The 23,095-nt window shown below is 38.7% G+C and overlaps 2 protein-coding genes across 4 annotated transcripts; both read left to right on the forward strand.

The window, feature by feature from the left end:
• The first annotated feature begins 2,361 nt into the window (after positions 1 to 2,361).
• Positions 2,362 to 18,574, forward strand: LOC108681600 (pro-resilin). Its single transcript, XM_018170649.2, has 4 exons — positions 2,362 to 2,415; positions 2,928 to 3,332; positions 3,540 to 3,674; positions 18,234 to 18,574. The coding sequence occupies exons 1-4, from the start codon at positions 2,401 to 2,403 to the stop codon at positions 18,483 to 18,485; spliced, it is 807 nt and encodes a 268-aa protein (XP_018026138.2). The 5' UTR covers positions 2,362 to 2,400; the 3' UTR covers positions 18,486 to 18,574.
• LOC108681601 (extensin-like) lies at positions 12,305 to 22,714 on the forward strand. Of its 3 annotated transcripts, XM_047879803.1 has the most exons (5): positions 12,305 to 12,325; positions 13,064 to 13,336; positions 13,588 to 13,671; positions 22,324 to 22,518; positions 22,579 to 22,671. In XM_047879803.1, the coding sequence occupies exons 1-5, from the start codon at positions 12,314 to 12,316 to the stop codon at positions 22,654 to 22,656; spliced, it is 642 nt and encodes a 213-aa protein (XP_047735759.1). In that variant the 5' UTR covers positions 12,305 to 12,313; the 3' UTR covers positions 22,657 to 22,671. The 3 variants fall into 3 exon arrangements, with proteins under 3 accessions (XP_047735759.1, XP_047735760.1, XP_047735761.1); XM_047879804.1 differs by lacking the exons at positions 12,305 to 12,325; positions 13,064 to 13,336; positions 13,588 to 13,671 and adding exons at positions 17,445 to 17,471; positions 21,854 to 22,015 and having other exon boundaries at positions 22,240 to 22,518; positions 22,579 to 22,714; XM_047879805.1 differs by lacking the exons at positions 12,305 to 12,325; positions 13,064 to 13,336; positions 13,588 to 13,671 and adding exons at positions 21,099 to 21,124; positions 21,854 to 22,015 and having other exon boundaries at positions 22,240 to 22,518; positions 22,579 to 22,714.
• The last annotated feature ends 381 nt before the right edge of the window (positions 22,715 to 23,095 follow it).

The raw sequence follows: 23,095 nt of genomic DNA on the forward strand, positions 1-23,095 counted from the left end.
GATCACTTATAATTGTGATGGGCAAACTATGTGGGCTTCCACCAGCTGAATAATTGTAAGGATCTGCTGCATGATGGAAAATGACGATGCGCGCATCGTCTGTTCATATGGCATTTGAAACTGTTTTCAGCGTCCTATTGCAGCGCATGGGTGTGATGTTTTAATACAACGGAATTGAATAACTTGGCTTCATGGAATGATGACCGCAACTATGACTATTAAAGTGCGGCGATTCACCGCCGTACTTTATCAAGGCTATTCTAAAACGCCAGGAGCTGTCTCCTCAAGCTCGTAGAATTTTGTCTGCAAAAAGATATTCGTCATGGAGCTGTAATTTAATTTATGTTATCCACCCTTGAAGATTACGTCTATAAAAATACGCATTAGCGAACAATGAATCGTATATATTCACGTTTATGCAAGATTTTTTCACTCCCAAATCATTGATGCATGGACTTTATTTGCTGTCTGTCCATTTTGTTTCCAATAAGGAGTAGTTGTTTGTTTATGGATTGTAAGAGTGCAAACGAAAAGTTACTTTTCTTTAGCCTTCTGAGATCCCTACATGAAAATTTGTTAACCATATGTACAAAATTTTTCTAATCCTCTGGGAAATGATACGCCAATCTTGCTTATCGCATATTGAAGATCTACCTAAAAGACAAAGCTCCGGGGCCATAACTATCAAAACTCGCTAAATGAACGTAAGTACTTACGCTCTATTTTCTTATCTATGATTGGTGGATTTTGCTTGAAAGGCCGTCAATGATTGGCTCATGAATTTACGATCTCTTAACTTTTTTTTTGAAAGTACAGGCCCCGTTCTCTGAGTAATGTTCTCCTACATGTTCATCCAAGTGGGCGGTCAAATAATAATTTTTTTATACCGGAAGACGAAAAGTTGTCTGTCTATAAATGAATTAATGAGGAAGCAAATCTCAGGTTTTAAGGTGGATATCCTCCATGCACATTTTTCATCGTTTCGTCACGCATTCCTCATTGTTCGGCCATCACGGTCAAGCATTTCACCGCGGCCGTATAGAGGCGTTCACGTCACGTGACGCCGGTCTTTACAATGCCGCAGGAAGTCGGTGAGTGTGATAGACAAGCGTTTATTTGGTCGTCTGTTCGGCTTATTGTCTGATTCAGGTGCTGCAGGGAAGTTTTTTTTTTTATATATAAAAACGTTAGAACCGTGCATCAACGATGCAGGCTTTTTCATGAAAGAATTTTCAGATACTTGTCCAGGTGTTATAGTTCTTGCCGTAAATTGTAGATTAGCAAAAATAGATAACTCCAACAGAACATACTACTTGCTGTATGCTGGTCTCTGAAAAATTGTCATAAAGCTTAAATTTTATCAAAGGTCATTCTTGAAAGTATCATAAATTTGCAAAGTATATTACAGGAACTCATTTTCGTGATATTATGCGGGTTGTGTTCCCTATATCACTCGCGATAGATTATAGCTTACATACCTGCCTGCGGCTATGCCTTACCTTGTCCAGACGCCACACCCCAAAACGTTTATATTCACGAAATACTTACCTGTTCTATTATTGTCACCTTCAGCCTATTTTCAATGAGATCGACATCACCTCGCGGAGTCCCTCAATGTTATTGTTAAATCTGCTCATTTCTTCCAATATTCTTCTCTTATGATCTATGTGCACACGAGCGGCCCTTGATATTTCATCTGAACATATTATAGAAGTGACTGTAATAAGTGTCATTTCAAACGAGAAATCACAACGCATAGATTCATTGAGGAACTAGTTTTTTTAGCGTAGATGAAAAAAACTATGTATTTTAATTTTATATTCTATTGATTTGTATCTTTTATGTATATTTATGATATGTATGTTTATGATCATTATTCACGGTATTATATCATAAAAAATAAGACTTTTGCAATAAGTCAGGAACATGCAGTGGATGCTGACATGCACCCCGACACATTACCGCTAATTTAGCATCCATTCAGCTATGGACTGGATTTAGAACTAGTATTAATGTGCAAAATCTGAAATCTCCGATTTCGATTTGCACCGATTAATGTGCAAAATCTGAATCTTATCTGAAAAATCTCCGCTGGATTCACGTCTTAAAAAATGAAATAAAGAAGTTAAATGATTCTTTATTTTATACATAAGTGTGCCTGTTCAGCAGAGATTTGTTAAAAGAATTTGAATCATTTTCCGAGAAGGTCTCCACTTTTAATTGGACTTAATTTTACCTGAGAAAATGAGCGCTGTGCGCAGGTAGAGCAGCTCCGCGTGCATGCAGTTGTCGTACGAAGACCGTGAAAAAGAAGGCGTGATATCGTACGACCCTGAGGACGGGTATATGTAGGGTGGCTGCGGATGTGATATTCACAGTCACACAATCCGCTTCATCACGATGACTAGCCTACAAGTGAGTGATCAGAATAAGATTACTGCTAATGAAGACCGTGCAACAAAATTAGAAATGATTAAGAGATTTTATTTCATTTGCAATTTCAGATGATCACCATTATGATTGAAATTAAAATAATTTTTCAAAATAATTTATATTTCACTAGCATTTTAAATTGCACTGAGCTTCGAGACTAGTTCGTTCATCAAATTTTAAGTTAAAAGATAGATCTTACGTTATCATTATTTAATAAATAACTCCTTCATTCAAACATTAGTGCATTGGTATGAAATCATCAATATAATAAATAAAATGATATTTAATCACAGCGGCATTTTCTTCAAAATTCCGTACTTTTAAGCCTTGAGATATTAAAAAAATAAATTTTTGATTTCTTGACCGCTGTATTCTAGGCAGAATTTATTTCATTTATTCATCTGATAAAACCTTATTTTTTTGCGACAGATCATTTTAAGATTAAAATAGTAAAAATAAATAAATAAAATAATAAGTCAATATTGTTGTTTTAGCTTGCTGCTCTGTGCTGCCTCTTCCTGGCCTACCTCACGGTGGCAGAGAAGTTGCCTGGTCATCGTGGTTACAACTACGATCCTCCAGCCACACATTTCAATCCTACAGCCCCGACTTACTACATTCCTCCCCAGAAAGCCTCCGCATCTTCTCACTCTACCTTTATCCCTGCCCACTCCGCTTTGATTCCCCCCAATAGAAACCACGAGCGCCCTAGTTTTCCCCAAGAGGCTCTCACCCACACACAAGTTCTTGGGTCACCTAACTCCCACATTCTCGGCTCATCCCACTCTCAAATTTACGGCTCCCCTCAGTCACAGTTTCATAGCTTTCCTCAATCTCAGAATCGGAAATCGCCCCACGCTGCCTCCAGGCCCAGCTACAACCATCAGCAAGAAAACCTGGTAATTCTAACGAGAGTAAAGAATCATTTTCTGAACTAAATTTCAATATAAATTCAGATTTTAATGTACTGAAAATTTCTTATTTGTTCGTTTAAATTCTAAAGCTTCTAACAAAAGTTAATTACGGTCAGCGTATATTATTGTTGAATTTTAGATGAGCGCAATATATCTGATGCTTATTAACAATGATAAATTGTTATACTTCAGAAACCCATGCCTTTCGGATATGGTTATGGAGTGAGCGACGCTCACAATGGCATCGACTTCGGCCACAACACGAACTCCGATGGCAAGGTGACCACCGGCGAGTACCGCGTCCTCCTCCCCGACGGCCGCACCCAGATCGTCTCCTACAGGGTGGATGACCACAAAGGTTACCAGGCTGATGTAACCTACGAAGGAGAGGCCCGACCCTACGAAGCTCCTCAACGGTACGACGAGCCCACGAACGCCTATGTCGAGCCCCAGCAGACCCGTGCAATTGTCCAGAATACTTTCAGGGCCCCGGAGACCAGCTACCTCCCTCCCCAGACTGTTCCAACGCCAGATACGCTTTATAGGGCTGACTTCTAAGATGATCTCCGATTTGGATCATCCTGGAACCCCTAAAATTTTATCGTAAGATAAACGAATAATTGTATGCTTGTGTTCTTTCAGCGGTAACAAATGTAATATCATTAAAGGGAGAGCAATTTCGATGTTTCATTCCTGTTTCTACGAATAAGAACGATGTCTTTTGTTGCGGGTACAAATCGAAAAGGAAGTATTTTCTTACTCAATTCTGGAACGTAGATTCGCAATTAATGTTCGCAGCTATAATTCAAGTTATTTTTCACCCTCAAAAATGTTAGAGACCAAACAAGTTATTCAGCGAAACGTAATATCACATAAGCAATACAAGAAGACAGTTGAAAGTGATTTCTATAGAGCCTGAAAAGTGTGATTTTTTTCAATAGATAGGATTGGCATTTGGTAGGCGTTCCTGCGGCCATGCAAGTACAGAAAACACGCGATTGTACATACCATGAATATAAATTTCTTCTTAAGATTAACATAACAAGAAAATTATGAATGAAAAATATTTAACTCAATGTCCATTTTATTCTAGGGTGAAGCAGATTCCAGAATTAGTCCTTCTAACATTCGTGGCATTGAAGGGCAGTTAAGTGAGGCTTTCTTAATTGCGTTTATAGATGACACCATTAGAACTCCACTCGACTCAATTGCAATATTTTCCAGTAGACTATGCGAGTGAGAATGAATTCTTTAATCAAATTCCATGTAAACATTTATTATGCATCAGGGGCAATAGATGAAGCAGTTGTGATCTGTTAAGCGCGTCTCTGGCTCGGGCATAAATTCTTATTCATGAACACCAGTAAAAGTATCGGTCGTCGATCTTCATAAGCATTGTCTGCAAATGAAGCAAGAACTTCGAATATCTTAAATAATTATGAACCGAATAATAATTGGCTGCAATTAAATTCTCTGCGTGAGCATTTACTTGAATTGGTAAATTTAAATGCCTGCTATATGTTACGATTTTTATTATTATAGCAATGCGCTGTGAATTGTGCGATGCATTTTTTTTCGTTCAGCCTTGAACATTTCACGGGCGCTCCCAATTATTAACGCTCGCCTCTGAAGTACTCTTTATTTCGGTATAACAGAAAAATAGCAAATAAATCAGGCACAATACTAATAAAGTTTTTTAGTTTCAGTGGAGTGATTAAATTAGAATGTTGATCGTAGTAGCATAAATCATCCACATCTTAAATTATCATGATTTTGAATAAATATTTCAATTGCTTGCAGGTTTACATTATCAATTTGATCAACTCACTCCTCAAATTTTATAAGTGAACCAACGGATGAACATAATTTTTTTTGTCAATTTATCGTACAAGAAATTAATCTAATCGTATTCAGGGGCCATACTTTCACAACTCGCTATAAGTGAACGTAAGTACTTACGATCTATTTTCTTGTCAATGATTTGTGGATTTTGCTTGAAAGGCCGTCAATGATTGGCTGATGAACTTACGATCTCTTAACTTTTTTTGAAAGTATAGGCCCTGGTCACGACTAAGTTTGCGCCTACGAGGCCTAAATATTATGACTTTAAAGTCATGCGTTGATGTTAAGGCTCAGGACGAAATTGCTCTCAATTCTTTTTATCGACGCCCGCCTGTATCGCAGGTCGTTATTATGCTTAATAGCAAAAATTAGGTGAAGGGTAACAATAAACGCTAATTCTAAACGGGTAACTTGGAGTCTATTTTCAATTCACGAAATAATTTTGCTTCACGTTTCAATAAAAAATTAATTATGGACTTGAATCTTATCAGCTTGTGTATGCTTGAAATTTTATTTGCTGTCATAAGGGGAAGAAGAAATTATTTAGTTTTCATAAGTCAGGCAACATTTTTTACGTGTCGAAGTTGGACGATCGTTTAATTTGAATATCTTGTGCATGCTTCAGCTACGAATATTTGAATAAACGCTCATGTCAATTTAATTTCAGAACTTTCAGCGAAATGAGAACTGACGGGTGCATTCTATTGGTGTGCATTAGGCATTTCATCCCACATGCAAAAAGCGACAGACGCTGCCTCCATCATTCTTGTCTTATTGAAATTTGTAATACCCCATTCGCAAATAATTTGCAGCGAAATTAATGCAGACAATGTCTTTCCATTAAACCTGGCACCCTGCTGTTTGATTGAGGCGCCCTTGCTATTCGTTGTTGAATTGACTTTGCCTTCTAAGAAGAATTTTAATGGTAAACCTGATTTTTGGAAGCAAACTCATTCTTAATCTCAAATAGAAATATGGAGCAAAACTTGACAGTTTCAAAAAGTTAGTACAAGAATTACAGACATGTGTCGTAATAAACCTCATGGGTCCTCTTGACACATTTTTAGGGAATTCAATTTTTCGAATAAAAAATCGTGACTACCTGTGTGACGGTTTAATCGATAGTCCGTATTGCATTTCGTTTTAAAATGTGTTCTAGCGATATCAGATTAGATGTCGACCTCCTTAGAAAACAGATATAATACCTATATTATTACCCATTAACTGCCTCAGGTATTGCAGGTAGCCAATTAAGACCTGACGATTGACCATCACTGAGCTATCACTGCGGCTATCAACGCGAATAAGCTCCTCTTGCTTCAGTGTGTTGTCTGGTTGAGAGATCGAGTAAGTGTTGCTCCAGCCTTTCCTCTATGTAATGCTCTTTAATTGCTGTACGACTGTAACAAGTTTTTTGTACCCCTAACCTCAAAACTCGCTCAGCTCGCCCGTCGAAGCATATATAGTGACCTCGATGCCTAAAAATGAAGAACACGGCTCAGGGCGCCAGGGTTTTACGAAACAAAATATCTTTGTATCGGAATTTTGTGGCCGTAAGAGAGGCGTTCATCTTCGAGGCCAAGACCCATTTTGCCACCACGGTAACCCGAAGTACAAATGATGAATCGCTCAGCTCAGGAAGGTAGAAGTATGAACGTGTCTTTTGTAGTGTGGCAGCTTGAATTAGTAGTACCTATTTCTTCAGCAATAACAAAATTTGTAACTCCTAAGTTTTTTTAAAACTGTTTTGCAACAGCAAGGCAAGAAAAACTTGAAAATTATTTAATATTTAATTACTGAAAGGGTTTATAACTGCGACTTTAAGCAGTTGCCAATAGAAATTCCGTCATCAATCTTCCTCAAAACTTTTCAAATTTCATGAATAAATTAGTAACTTACACAAAACAATTTCGTATTAAACTTGTAATTTGGACACAAGCTACCATGATAAATGCGTTAATTACTTGCTATCGGCGTAAATTGGCCTGACCTGAGAAACGAGTTCACTGATGTTTGTCAGGCATATATTCGGCGTTTAAAACATGTATCCATTGAGGTCTGTTTTAACCAATATCATAGAGGCCGTAAAAAGAGTTGGGTTTTCTCAGATGTCATTACCTTCAGCGCGACCACAAGAGGGCGTGTGAGACCTGCCACAAAGATGTTCCATGCAGGGGCGAGGCGTGAACCATTTCGGGTCCCGACCTGCAAGGCCATCTTGGGTCAAAACGTTTCCATGACGGCAGGCATGTCGAAGTGGAACACTCGTGGGTGTCGAACGTGACGAAGCATTCATAGTTCCATGTTTAAGTGTTTTTAACATGATCATTAATTCGGTGTACGTTGTATACTCTATTACAAGCTGTGAAATCGCTTAGTTTAGTATAAAACCTGCATATTATAGTAATCATCCACATTATATCAATCAATTTCATAAAGCGCGCCATCTCGCAAAAGTAAAGCTTTGATTATAATTTTTGCTGCACTTCTGGAAAATCATTGTTAAATAACGGCGATTGAGAGTTAAATCACTAAAATGACTATATTGTTTTCATGGCATTATATTTAATTATGTGGATCATTGCACAGGTGTATGATTTTCCATCTTGAGATGACAATTAAATAAGAAAAGCATCGGCTACAAATTAGGTATGCGAACTGAACATTGATAAGTTCTCAATGATAATTGTTGTTTGGAATGCAGCCGGGAAAGCATTTTCTTTGCGTAATTTCTTGACACGTTTTCGAAAAAGCTTGTGAATTGGGAGCTGAATATTAAACAAAAATCTATAATTAATTTAAGGTGCTGTTCAAATTTGAAGAGGCTTTCGGCAGAAGATTCCCTTTTTTAACCAAGCTCCAATTACAGAGTCCAAAAACACATGCTTCGAGGATTTTTAGTTATAACGCAAAACTGTAAGAATTTGAGCGCTATCAAGGGGGAAAGTAGTTCATGATCACATATATTTGTATGAGAAAAATTAACCAAATCAGTTCTCATCCAGTGCCCATCGGCAAATAAGCTCTAGAAAAGTTTCTCTTCAGTGGCCGAAGTCATCATGACATGCGTTATTCCGGCATTCCTATACCTGCCATCATTCCACGTTCGTCTAAGAATTCATTGCCGAGCGGTTCCCGAGGGAAGGTCGTTACTCGTCTTGGTGTCGAGAGTAGAGCAGTGTTCGTCGATTACGGCTGAGCTCTCTAACCGCATCGATGTACCGAGTTCAAGGAGTGTCTCTTACAAACGCAGCTCGAAATTAACAGAGATGATCTATATGTATTTATGGAAGCTCCGGTGATGACAGAAATGGTATGAATCAAATGAACTGTCTGTCTGTGTGAAACATTTGTGAACTGTCTTTGTGAACTGTCTGTGTGAAACATTTGTGAACTGTCTTTGTGAACTGTCTGTGTGAAACATTTTCTAATTTGCTCTCGACCCCGCGCTAATTAACTCTCCTGCTAATAACTGATTTTGTGTATTTTTGCTTATCACTTGATGTGAACAAATTTACCTCCCTAACGTTGCTCATAAGAGGTGACATTACCTGCATGCATGCTCGGTTTTTCTCACAGATAATATTATCACAAATGTGAACCAAGCCGGACTGCGGACGAAACCTTAAAATTTTGTTCGGCGACCGTTAGTGTTATGCAACCGTTAGTAGTCGTTAGTGTACGACCGAAAATACCGATCAGAAAATATCGAAGAGTATAGGTACCAGTTTTTTGACCTCGCACTGATTTTCGAACAAGTTGTGCGTTGAGGTGCAGTTTGAAGAAGCTAAGCAACAGGTAATTAGTGGTCGTTTACAAGCAATCTTGTAAAACTTTGTTTGCTGTTTGCACAATCTTACAAGGGTGGTTCGTTAAACATCTCACTTCTTCATACACAAGCTAGCATGGCTGACAAAGAACGCTCGGAGCGTCAGTCCGACACTAAGCTCTGCGCACTCGTCTATAGCAGGCAATTACTCGAGTCAGTCCCTTCCCTCAGGGCATTGGATTACGATAAAGTTTCCCTTCCATTTGCGGCATGCGTGGCAAAACGAAAGGCTTTCTTGCATGACATGGCTTCAAGAAATTCTTTCATTGACGAAGCTGTGGCTAAATGGATTATGCGCGCGCATGCAGTCATTATAAGCATTATAAGTGTGTTAATAAGGTCATGACCCATTTTTATGAACCTTGGTTGGCTTGAGGCTAAGTAGTTTAATATACGTCGAAATCTACAACTATATGAAACCACTTCATTTTCTATAAATCTTATCACCAACTTTTCCAATCTTATTTCCATTGCCGGAAAGGATTTCACGCTCACTACAAAAAGCAGTATGCAATTTCTCAATACACGTATTTTACGTTGATGACAGACATTGTCGGAGGATTCTTCCCATCTTTTTCCAGATTACTCTTGACTACTTTCATCGCACATTCATGCCTCTCAATGTTATTAAATGACTATTGGTAAATTTAAATGTTATGAGTAATTTAATCAGACATAAATATGTTGTTACCCAGAGTTCAACTGGCAACATACACTTCCAGCTGATTGTAAGTATGTTGAATTGAGTCAAGCCTTGTAGAAAAGAACGTTTTGATAACAATATTACTAACAAATTTCAATGGTCATTAGGTTTGTTTCACGGTTTATACAGAATTTTTGAAAAATTTGTGCCAGTGATAGAAAGAAAATTACGGCAGCAATTCTTTTGATGATCTACAGCATTCGAATTTCAATTCCCAACGCATTTAAAATTTGAACGTGATTTAGGAACGTTCTGTACGTAAACTAGTCGATGTAGTAAAATTGTATTTTTTAAGGCAATATTTCTTCCTCTGCCATCACCTTCATCTCCTCCGAGGCTGACAGACGGTGTACTATATATACTTAGCAGGACTTCCATGTGTGTTTGCTTTTCCATTTGCGGTACACGAGCCTGAAAGTCATTCGTTTACTGAAAATATTTATACCTTTCGGTAAAAATAAACTTCGATTAAGAGAAGAAAAACTATTTAATGTAATTTATTTTATAATTACAGAAAAAATTTTCACCCTGTACCGTAATATGACTGCACAATAAATTTTCGAAAAAGTATAATGGCAAGGGTCCGACCCGATAACTTGAGGAGTATATATGATTTCAGAGCTGCACTCGAAATGATAAATGTCTGTGCAGTAAAATACGATCTTGAGATACGGAATTGCCCTAGTTTTTATTGAACGCAATTAAATGCTGAGTTGCACATTCACCCGAAAGCTTGGAAACCGTTAGAAACGCTATTTGATAATTTCTATAGAGAATCAGCGGGCAGTCGAGTTTTTGTGGGTCTTCACATCTCAGCGTATTTGATTCCCTGTATAAGCAGGCCAAATCGCATATGTGCTGATTTGGCATTTTGACAATTTATTTTTCTTACATAAATTTCTGGCAGCAGTTGGAATCCCGTCATCGTAAGTGCTTTTATGGGAAAAATTCAAGAATCTTAGAAGAATAGAAGTGTCGGCACTGAAGAAATAGGATATAATCCCCACGTTCATATAATTTAGAGCATTATTTATCGTCAGTCAGCTTCATGTAAAAAAAATTACTGTGAATGAGAGTGAATAAATTTTGAAAGAATCCTTTCGAATGTTTGTGTGAAGACTGAGGAGCTTGCGATTAGCCTATCAAGTCATACACGAAGGATAGCGCTCATATCGCTTCAACGAGGCTCTTTCGCCTTCTAAACGGTGATTGTGCATTTTCATGAACACACATTCCGCTTGGCTTCTCAGTATTCGAAATGCAAGGAACTCGAGCAGGCATGACGGTGGCCGAGTCCATGGGGTTGTGAGTGTAACGTCACTCTTCACTGTTTTCCCTTTCCTCTTACATTTACGTATATCCCGGAGGGAAATTGTTTGTTTCGGGTCGAAAATCCTCTGATACTGACACGGCTTTCAGTAATTTCATTAATATACTTTCTGAATCTATTCCCAGCATTTGGAATTCGGATCCTTCCACTGACTACCTTTTCCTCATTTAATCGCATATTTTGTTCCGTATCAAGATGAAAATGAAATTTCAAATTCCAACGTTCCAATTATTGTACATATGTTCTCTAAAATTACAATTATGTTTAATAATGGGTTCTGTAATCGTCCTTGAAGCATTGATTGCTGAGGGAAGAAAGTTGAAGAGCCACCTGCCTCAACACTCACGTTTTCAAGCGTCCCGTAATATAAACATACACGGGAGCATGAATGTCGAACACTTCCTTTAAACTTTGCTGTATCTTTGTCGAGTGCTGTATGAGAAACTTTTTTGTCCTGTTTAAAAGAGTGAGAAACTAGTTACCTTAACGTGCATTGCAGTGAACTCCGGTACACACGACTCGAAGTGTAAGCTAAACAATTGAAGAGATTCGTTTTGTCTTGCTGCCGTTACTAGAATAAGATGGTCACCAATGAAAATTTCCCGAGGAAGTGAACGATTACTTCGAGATGTAAATTTAAATTCAAGTATCATGTTCCGACGAAAGGGCCGATGAAAACTTGTGGACGTTCTCGCTTTATCTTTTCTAGTGCCCTTTTAAAACTTGCTAAAACCGGTAATTAATTGCACATTCCTTTAATGATGTTTTACTATACAAATGGATAACACTATCCATCATTGAAAATTTTTAATTTTTCTAACTCATATTGTGATAAAAGGGGGGCCATCGATACCGATCTTGATCAAATTCAAGAATAACCAAAAATCTTAAGAAGACAGAATATTTGAATTTCATTCCTGTTATGGCCAATTTGAGTTTAATAAACACTTCGCAATCGTTTCCGAGCATGTGACTTATGATTTTTTTAGTCTGCAGCGCACGATGTTTTGTATGCACCTTATTAAGGCTCGTCACGGAAATCATGCCGCGGTCACGTCAAGATTTGAAGAACAGAGATGTAGCATCACCTGGCCCTGGTTCACAATGATGGTTCCGAGAGGGAGTGACCTGCGTAGTCATTCTGGGTCAAGAAGCGATCGCAAGCGAGGTCAGAGGGCGGGACTTCCTTTCTGACCCTGGTTGAGTTCTATATAAACCAGCAACCGCCAGTCACTGACATCATTCGAACTCTCCACTGCAACATGTTCGCTAAGGTGAGCTCACCACCTCTAAGAAAGTGAATAGTCTGTAAAGTTTCTCCTCATAGGAGTTAAATACTTACTCATAACAGAACAAATTTGGATTTGAAGAACTCATGGTACGAAAATTCAACAAATTATCTTATTCAATGACGAAATTTAACTGCTTTTGCAGTACGGACATATTAGAGAAGTGACTTTATTCACTAGGACCATGGCACGCCCAAGATGTAATTCAATTTTAATATTACATATCGAAAATTTGTTTCAAATAGGCCTTGAGATCAGTATAACATTGCACTTACGTTCTAAGAAAAATTCAGAGCAAAAATTTTCTTCTATGATGATGGATTTACTGATGAACTGGGATGGATGTATCTGGGGCCAGATAAGAGGGAAAATGTTAACGAGAAGATACTCGAGTTTCCAAAAAAGTTGTTCTGAACAAACCAGGAATGGATCCTCAAAGTAGTTTCTTACTCATCATAAATTTTGAGTAAAGTCGCAATTTAAATAAACCTATCGTTCTGAGTTGACGGTTTTACTTGAAGTTCAAAATCATTTTGAGAACGTAAAAAAATTTCCATTTTGTGATGTCATCCGATGTGAAATTTGCTCTAGTCCCAAACAGCCCAAAAAGCTGTCTGGGACGTAAAATGTAGATTTTTCAACTTTAATAAGAAAAAGTTAACTATTTCTGAAGAATTAGTATAAATAGATAAAGAGTTAACTTTGAGTGCAACATGTGTGCAGGTTGTCCTTTTCTCGTGCCTCGCACTTGCCGTTGTGGCCCGGCCTGACAAACGGCCTAACACCTACCAGCCACCCCAACAACAGACCTACCAGCCTCCCCAACAGCAGACATACCAGCCACCCCAGCAACAGACATACCAGCCACCCCAACAACAAACATACCAGCCACCCCAGCAACAGACATACCAGCCTCCCCAACAACAATCCTACCAGCCACCAGAACCCCGTCCTTCCTATTCCAACAGACAGCCAACCTATCAAGAACCTGAAGAGGTGAGTCCAGCAGATTGAAGTTCATCTATTTGATATCCACAAATAAAAACTTTCCTTACTCGACTTCTCGCTTTTAAGTAAGTACTTCAACCTGCCTGGAAATGCGAAACAGCCGAACAAACCTGTTTTTTTTATGACGAATAATACTACAATCAAATTTGAATTTTATATTTTTGCCCATTGAAGTCACTGACAGCATATCGAAGACCGAATGAAGATAACATGCTGAATAACCTCCTATCATCTTCCAGGGTATGCCATTCGATTACTCGTATGCCGTCCAAGACCAGTACAGCGGCAACGACTTCGGCCACAACACGAACTCCGATGGCAAGGTGACCAAGTCACCTACACCGCCGACTACAATGGCTACCAGGCTGAAGTCAACTACGAGGGAGAAGCTCGTCCCTACGAGCCCCAGCCTCAGGCTTCCTACAACCAGCCCCGTCCAACCTACGAGCAGCCTCAGCCTCGCCCGACCTACGAGCAGCCTCAGCCTCGTCCGACCTACGAGCCTCCCCAGAACACCTACCAGGCTCCCCAGCAGCCCCAGCGCGGCTACGGCTTCTAAAGAGAACGTGATGCAACGAACGAACTTCATACGTGTATTATAAATTGACCTCCGATAACTTATTCAGTGCCTTTACTACGCTTCAATGACAATTTCGTGTATATATCGAAAAAGTAAATTCGAACATTCGTGCTCTCGCATTTATTTCTACCGTCCTAATTATTTAGATGGAGGGATATAGCTGAGTGGAGATACTTTGAATAAAAATAGGCGATGAAGAAGCGTATAAGCTAAAGAACGAGCCAATTAGCGCAAGAACCTTCGTCGAACCTATTCTACCGTTTCTTTATTCGAAATTAAGATTTTATTGGAAGCGACTAGTCATTAACAAAAATCAACGTGAATAAGTATTATGAAGAGACCACGCTGTGAGGAAGGATTAATGTCGTGTTATTACCGTTTTCGAGTCAAATGATAGCAGGAAGCGATATACACATGAATGCTTCGAAAATTGTTTTTTTTTCCTGGAAATTAAGAAGATTTAAAGTGGGTTGTGCGACATCTAACTGAATAAATATAAAAAATCAATTTAATACACTGGAATCGTAACATGAATGCACTGAAACCATAAAACATTTCTGATGTCTCTGGTTGTCATGTCTGATGTCGAAACCATAAACCATTTCTCTTTATGATGTCTTAAGTTAAATGTTTTATCGAAAAAGCAAAATCAAAATCTCTTATTATGGACTGACTGAAAATAGTAACAATACAGAGTCGAGGTTGCAAATGAGTTAATTGGTTATCTCTGAAATGCTCAAGTCAAATTAAAAAAAACAATTTCAAGAGGCAGCTTGTATTGGACAAAAATATCTGACGATTTAGATGGTCAATATCTTTTTCAAAACTGAGACTACGGCTTGAATCAGGATTTAAAGAAATAATAAAATTTGAGTACCCGAATTAAAACAAAATGAAAAATCCTTAGAATAAAAAACGACAGCATATACTATATGCTCGATGTAATGAGTACAATTTTTTCATGCTACGAACCGCATATAAACCATAGATGAATGAAGAGCGAAGGATCAAATTTATATACATTTTATTTTGATAAACTCCTGGAACTTTGGCCACCCGTAGGAATAGAGAGAAATGGGCGACATTAGTTCTGAAATTCATTTTTGAGATTAATGAGAACTATATTTTGACATTATTGAACATGGACTGTGTCAAATGACGAAAATTCAATTTACACTGCGCTTTAAAGCATTGCAGGAGAGGCGGCAGAAAAAACATACCATAGTATTTTCGGCGCTGAAGAGTAGGCCTGGTGTGGCCTGTCGCCGATTCGCGTACTTTTCATGAATGGTTACCAGGAAATCTTAAAACTGTCTTTTTGACAAGGTCTTTTAAAACTGACGTTGGTTTAAAATAGCTACTGGACTTCTACCAGGTCCGTAGGGTGCTGGGCAATCCAGGCCTGAGCATATACATACCTCTGCATAGCATCGCGTCAACGCGTTCATCCTTGAAACGTCAAAGATGTCATCAGGTAGGCAGTTCCACATGTCGGTGGCTCGAAGCGAGAAGAAATGTTGTCGCATGGATGAGTTCCACCACGGTTTTTTCAGTGTATAGCCGTGGCCCCTGGTGTTGATTCTTGATTCAAATTCTAGTAGACCGTCTGAGACCTTGTACAAGCCATGAGAATACTTATATACTTTAATGAGGTCGTCACGCCTTTCCAAACTCTAGGTTCGGGGGCACGACAGCGACAAACAACAGCTTAATTGAATCATCGCTTCTACATCTATATACTCGTAGGAGCGTCTGATCTGCGTCTCACAACGTTCAGTATCTGTCCCACGCAAATGGGCCCCTCCACGATTTTCGTGAGAAGCTACCTCACTACCTTCACCCGCAGCCAAGAAGCCATTGCCTAAACCTGCTTCGGTTCTACCAGTACCAATCTCCACTTGACCAGTCCCTGGATGGCGCTCGAGTGGTGTGAGCGAGTTGGCGTACATGAATCGAGTAAAGTAACTTGCCATTGCTCGACCACAACCATAATTTCGATTATGTTCGACCACAATTTTGTTTTTGGACAATATTTGTCTTAATTTTCACTTGGATCTGTTCAAAATTACAAGAGTTGTGCGTGCTTTGCCAGTCGACGAGGTAGGAACGGAGAAGAAAGGCTTTGCTGGTCTTATTTTTGACGAATGGGGCTAGAAGTATTTTAGTCCAGTACAGAATACCTATTAGTTTAAAGTGGACAGTTAGGCTCACGGCATGGGTTGGGAGAGTAGTAAACAGGCAAATTCTTCATTGTATAGTCAAGCAAATGAAGGCTACAAGGTTTCCCTACTTGCTGGTTATTGCTGAATTATTTCAAACAAGAGTTCAAGTATATGCCAAGTAGTACGGTTGAAAGACTAAATAAGACCATTGCTTGTTGAGATTAGGTGTGTAATCTTGTACTGGGTTAAGACTAGAATTAGAGGCAATGACGGGGCTTGATTCCCCTCTCGAAGAAAACATATATAGTCCAACTTACACTTCTCTAAGACTCATCATTATCTTGTCCAGTATCAATGATGGTACAGGATACTAAAATGCTCTTCTTCCTCAGTAAATGTGGACGTCATTCTTAATGAGTTCCATGACGATATTCAATTGCGTTCGCTTTACCATTCATTCTATTAAAACAGAACGCAAAAAACATTCTAAATTTTGATAATTTTGCGCCTACTGTGGGATTTTTCTAAACTATAATTTGTGAAGACGCGTATATAGGATATGTTTTTATATAACCTGCATTTTTTGAGGCGAAGATTGAAAAAAGACGGGAATTGAGTTCATCAGTTGTTTTCATTATAAATACCTCTGTTTATTCCAGTTTGGTGTCAGTTAATACGCGTTACTAATCAAAATATAATTGGATTTTTCCGACAATTCTCCTCGCATTGTGATAGGGTGGATTCTTATGCCAATAACTATGTTTTTTCAAGTTTATTATAGTGCATGTGCGGTAGAGTTACATAAATAAATATACTGCACTGGACTGAGGCGAAAGCGGATTTAAGTGGGAAAGAATTAAATTTTCACTAATCACTACTTTTATGTAAACAGATTTCCTATTTATTTGGAAAACTTAATTTCAAAGTGAAATTTTCTTTTAGTCAAACAAAAATTTGTATTACTAAAAATCTATGCTTTTTGACATATAAAAATCCTGAAGCAAAACGAGTTTAAACAATCGAATAATTTATGAACTACAAAGATCTTATATTATGAGCTCGATAATACCATTATAAGATAAAAACCGAAACCATGGTGAATATTGTTGATGATGCGTCCTCTCTGTACGGTGAGGGCTAAATCCGCCTAAAATTAGTAGCAAAAACGTTCACAAACTCTGACCTATCTCAATGAACCTGCCACGTAATAGATGGATATGACCATGAAAAGTGCACTTACATCAGGTCACTCAAGTTAAAGTTCACGGTTCGGGGCCTTCGATAGAGCCCCGTTCGTGGCCATGAGTGAGCGCTATATATAACGCACCAGCCGCCGGTGACAGGCATCATTCGAACTCACGCCTGCATCATGTTCGCTAAGGTGAGCTCCGCTCCTCAGCTAACAAGCAAACCTTGGATATGTGATAGACTTCTCCATCGAATTTCAGTTTCATAATGAATGAATATTGACAAAGTTAAGAGGTGCTATGCTCATGGTTTGCAAATTCGCTCGTTGATTCGATAAATTCATGCAAAGACTTCATTCAAATGTAGCGTTGCAAAAAAATTTTGTTTAAAAAATTGCTTCATTTATGTTTACCAAAATTGAAGGCGGAATTTATGAAATTAGGAACAAATTTATAATCAATGCTTATGTTCCAAATTGTTCGTGTTGACTGTTCAGTTTGTCAAAGTTCTATCAAGATGGGTAATTTTTACTAGAGTACAAATAAGGATTAACTCCATGAAAATGTCCTTAGGTATATAAAGTGCAACAGAAGAATAGGTCAAGTCGTTCGAGAAGTGGAGTCTTGTCAGGCGACTGGCCTTATCGAATGGATTGTCAACCTCTACGCATATTTGTGTTAAAATTGTGAAGAAACGTTCGGATTGGAAACGAAATTTCGTAGCCAAAAGTATTTGATTTAGGGAATGTTCAAGATGTTCGAATATTATAGAACACGTCAATCCTGACTTGACACAATCCATCGAACAGGAACGAAATTTTGAAATCCACAATAAATTCTTCTAACACTTTACTGTTTTGTTCGCAAAATGTATTTTTGATTAGACGCCAATAAAGCGTGAGAAGCTTTGTTGGACATACCAAAATACCATTTAAATCTATAAATTGGCAACCCAGATTGTCACCTACACCGCCGACTACAATGGCTACCAGGCTGAAGTCAACTACGAGGGAGAAGCTCGTCCCTACGAGCCCCAGCCTCAGGCATCCTACAACCAGCCCCGTCCAACCTACGAGCAGCCTCAGCCTCGTCCTACCTACGAGCAGCCTCAACCCAAAACACCTACCAGGCTCCGCAGCAGCCCCAGCGCGGCTACGGCTTCTAAGGAGAACGTTGTGCAGCGAACGAATTTCATACGCGTATTATAAGTTGACCTCCGATAACTTATTCAGTGCCTTTACTACGCTTCAGTGACAATTTCGTGTATATACCGAAAAAGTAAATTCGAACATTCGTGCTCTCGCATTTATTTTTACCGTCTTAATTATTTAAATGGAGGGGTAGCTGAGTGGAGATCCTTTGATAAAAGTAGGCGATGAAGAAGAGTATAAACTAAAGAACGAGTCAATTCACAAAATAACATTCGTCGAAAATATTCTGCCGTTTCCTCATCCGAAATTAAGATTTTATTAGAAGCGAAGAGTCATTAACAAAAAACATTAATAAGTATTATGAAGAGACCACGCTGTAATGGAGAAGGAGGATTAATGTCGTGTTACTATCGTTTTTGAGTCAAATGATTCAGGAAACGATACTCATGAGTGCGTAGAAAATTTTTTGGTTTGTTCCTTTAAATTAAGAAGATTCAAAGTAGGGATGTCCGACATCTAACTGAATAAATATTAGGAATCAATTTAATGCACTGGAATCATAACTGAAACCATAAAACATTTCTGATGTCTTTAGTACATCAGAACATCATTCTTTATGAGGTCTTAAGTTAAATGTCTTATCGACAAAGCAAACTCAAAATCTCTTATTATGGACTGAGTGAAAATAGTAACAATTGGGTTGAGGTTGCAAATGAGTTGCTTGATTATCTCCGAAATGCTCAGGAATAGATTTTATGCCGGGCTTCTCCCAGTGCTACTACGACGTTGCTGCAACGTTGAATTCGATGGTTGAATCGACGTTGAAACAACTACCTATTACGACGTTGAGATCAGGGTGAAAAGTGGTTTAGAATGAGAATTGAAGCAACATCTTTCATTAAACGTCGTACTGACGTCACAATGCAACGTTGAATTAATATTACTACAACGACATTGCTGCAACGTCAAATTCTCTAGTTGAATCAACGTTGAAGAACCAGCCTGTTTTTCGTTCGTAGCAGGATTCGAACCCGGGATCGCTGGAGACCGAGCGACGCCTTGTAGCAACCTTGACCACGGCAGCTCGCGTGCATGAGCAACAAAATAAGCTAAAGAATTGTTCGACTCTTTGAAAATTGAAATACATTCTCTGGTCATTAATCGTTCATTTATACATATGTATTTCATTCAATGTTGGTGTGATAACATTAAGTTCCATGCTGGTAAATAGCTAAACATTCAACGTACCGATATCGACCATTTTTCAACGTTGAAATAAGGATGTTTTACGTCCGTTCTAGCTTTGGTCAGATTTCGACGTTGATCGGACGTTTAACAATAAATAAACATTCAACGTACCAATATCGACGTTGTTTCAATGTTGAAATAAGGTTGTTTTACGTGTGTTCTAGTTTTGGTCAGATTTCGACGTTGATTGGACGTTTAAAAATAAATAAACATTCAACGTACCAATATCGACGTTGTTTCAACCTTGAAATAAGGTTGTTTTACGTCCGTTCTAGTGTTGGTCAGATTTCGACGTTGATCGGACGTTTAAAAATAAATGAACGTTCAACGTACCAATATTGACGTTGTTTCAACGTTGAAATAAGGTTGTTTTACGTCCGTTCTAGTGTTGGTCAGATTTCGACGTTGATCGGACGTTTAAAAATAAATAAACATTCAACGCACCAATATAGACGTTGTTTCAACGTTGAAATAAGGTTGTTTTACGACCCTTCTAGTGTTTGTCAGATTTCGACGTTGATATGACGTTTAAATTTGGTTGTTCAACATTTCAGCCCGAAGTCAACCAATAATCAACGTTTTTTCAACGTCAGATGCCTGCTGGGTAGGATATGATATTATACGGTATAACCTGCATTTTTTGAGGCGAAGTTTGAAAAAAGGTGGGAATTGAGTTCATCAGTTATTTTTTTATTATAAATACCGTCTGTTTATTTCAGTTTAGTGTCCGCCAATACACTTTCCTAAACAAAATATAATTGAATTTTTCCGAAAATTCTCCTCGCATTGTGATAGGGTGGATTCTTATGACAATATCTATGTTTTTTAAGTTTATTATTGGATGTGCTGTATGGTTACATAAGTAAATAAACTGCACCTGAGTAAGGAGACAGAGGATTTAAGTGGGGAAAAAATTCAATTTTCACTAATCACTACTTTTCTGAAAACAGATTTTCTATTTATTTGCAATACTCAATTGCAAACTGAGTTTTTCCTCTAGTGAAAATAAAAATTTGTATTATTGAAAAATCTATACTTTTTCGACATATAAAAATCCCGAAGCAAAACGAGCTTTAAACAATGGAATCATTAATGAAGTAGAAAGAACTTATATTATTAGCTTGATAATACCATTATACGATAATAATCGAATCCATGGTGAATATTGCTGATGATGCGTCCCTTCCTGTACGGTGAGGGCTAAATCCGCCTAAAATCGGTGGCAAAAACGTTCACAAACACTGAACTACCTCATTGAACCTGCCACGTAAGAGTTGGATATGGCCATGAAAAGTGAACATTCTTGAGATCACTCATTAAAGAGTTCACAGTTCGAACACTGCCTTCGATAGAGCCCCGTACGTGGCCATGAGTGAGCGCTATATATAACGCACCAGCCGCCGGTGACAGGCATCATTCGAACTCACGCCTGCATCATGTTCGCTAAGGTGAGCTCCGCTCCTCAGCTAACAAACAAATCTTGAAAATGTAAGAAACTACAAATTCGAATGTTAGCTAAGTGGTGAATGTTTACAGACATCTGACGTACAGTACTACTTATGATGTGGAAACTCGTCCGTTGAGTCGATGAAGTAATAGGCCATGGGCCCATTTCTTCAATGCCGACACTTCTATTCTATTCTATGCTAGGTCGAATACTTAACTGATAGCGGATTGAGCTGCAAAAAATTTCGGGTTGTGAGTATTTGGTTTAGGCATTGTTCGAGTCTGGGGTACTGTTTCTGAACTCACGAGTGCGCAAATATTATAAAATGCGTCATTGCTGACTCGAGACATTGCTTCGAACAAACGCGAAGTTGAAATACACAATAAATTTCCCCTATAATGTTTTGTTTAAGCTATAAAATTTGAATTAGCCTGCATTAAAGGGTGAGACGCTTTACAGGAATTGCCAAAATAGCAACAATATTTATGAATGGCAGATATCGCTCATATGATTTCCCATCAAAGTGTGAAAATGGAAATACTGCTGGCCTTATATAAGAAGCACCGTAAACGATAAATCTCATGTAAGCCTGTTGTTACTGTCTAACAACTTGAGACACTGCACTAGACAAAATAACATCTGATCTTGGTAGAAGAGTTGAATTTGTCAAAATTACAAATTACGCAAAACTAATATTGTTAAAATCCAAAGTTAAAAATCACGCTTGCAGGTTGTCCTCTTCTCGTGCCTCGCACTTGTTGTTGTGGCCCGGCCTGACAAACGACCTAACACCTACCAGCCACCCCAACAACAGACCTACCAGCCACCCCAACAACCAGAGCCCCATCCCTCTTATTCTAATAGACAGCCATCGTACCAGGAACCTGAAGAGGTGAGTGAAGAGGCAGATCTAATCCATTCGTTTCTTTCTGAAAGACCAAAGAGTTGTTTAAAATTCGCACAAATCATGAAAAGCAAAACTTACCTATTTCCCGTGCGAAAATACCACCAGCAAATTTAATTTTTTCATGAATGCACTAAATTATTAAAGTCACTGAAGTAATATCGAAGACCGAAGAATTATAACTTGCTGAGTAACCTCCTATCATCTACCAGGGTATGCCATTCGATTACTCGTATGCCGTCCAAGACCAGTACAGCGGCAACAACTTCGGCCACAACACGAACTCCGATGGCAAGGTGACCACCGGCGAGTACCGCGTCCTCCTCCCCGACGGCCGCACCCAGATTGTCACCTACACCGCCGACTACAATGGCTTCCAGGCTGAAGTCACCTACGAGGGAGAAGCTCGTCCCTACGAGCCCCAGCCTCAGGCTTCCTACAATCAACCCCGTCCAACCTACGAGCAGCCTCAGCCTCGTCCCACCTACGAGCAGCCTCAGCCTCGTCCCACCTACGAGCAGCCTCAGCCTCGTCCTACCTACGAGCAGCCTCAGCCTCGCCCGACCTACGAGCCTCCCCAGAACACTTACCAGGCTCCTCAGCAGCCCCAGCGCGGCTACAGCTTCTAAGGAGAACGTGGTGCAACAAACGAACTTCATACGCTTATTATAAATTGACCTCCGATAACTTATTCAATGCCTTACAGTAAATATCGAAAAAGTATGTTTAAAACATCAAGCTTTTTATTCATATTGCCTTCTTTCATTTATTTAGAACAGTGACTCGAGGAATGTTTTATCATGTTTCCAAACTATACTTGGTCGATAAATTACCTTTCACATGGGTCGTCATCGTCAATCGTAAATAATTATTGATCAACTTGCAAAATTAAACCACAGAAGATTTTAGATCTATTTAATTAGTTCCACCCAAAATTGCTATACTACCTCCAGTATGGGATGTTAGATTCTGGGCAGAAGTTGAACAATAATATAAATTGATTGTCTACATGTGTTCTCACGACACTAATATTAATTAAATGAAACTCTTTAATTCACTACTGCCTCA

Source organism: Hyalella azteca, unplaced genomic scaffold (genome assembly GCF_000764305.2).
Source record: "Hyalella azteca isolate HAZT.00-mixed unplaced genomic scaffold, Hazt_2.0.2 contig3861, whole genome shotgun sequence".
NCBI lineage: Eukaryota > Metazoa > Arthropoda > Malacostraca > Amphipoda > Hyalellidae > Hyalella > Hyalella azteca.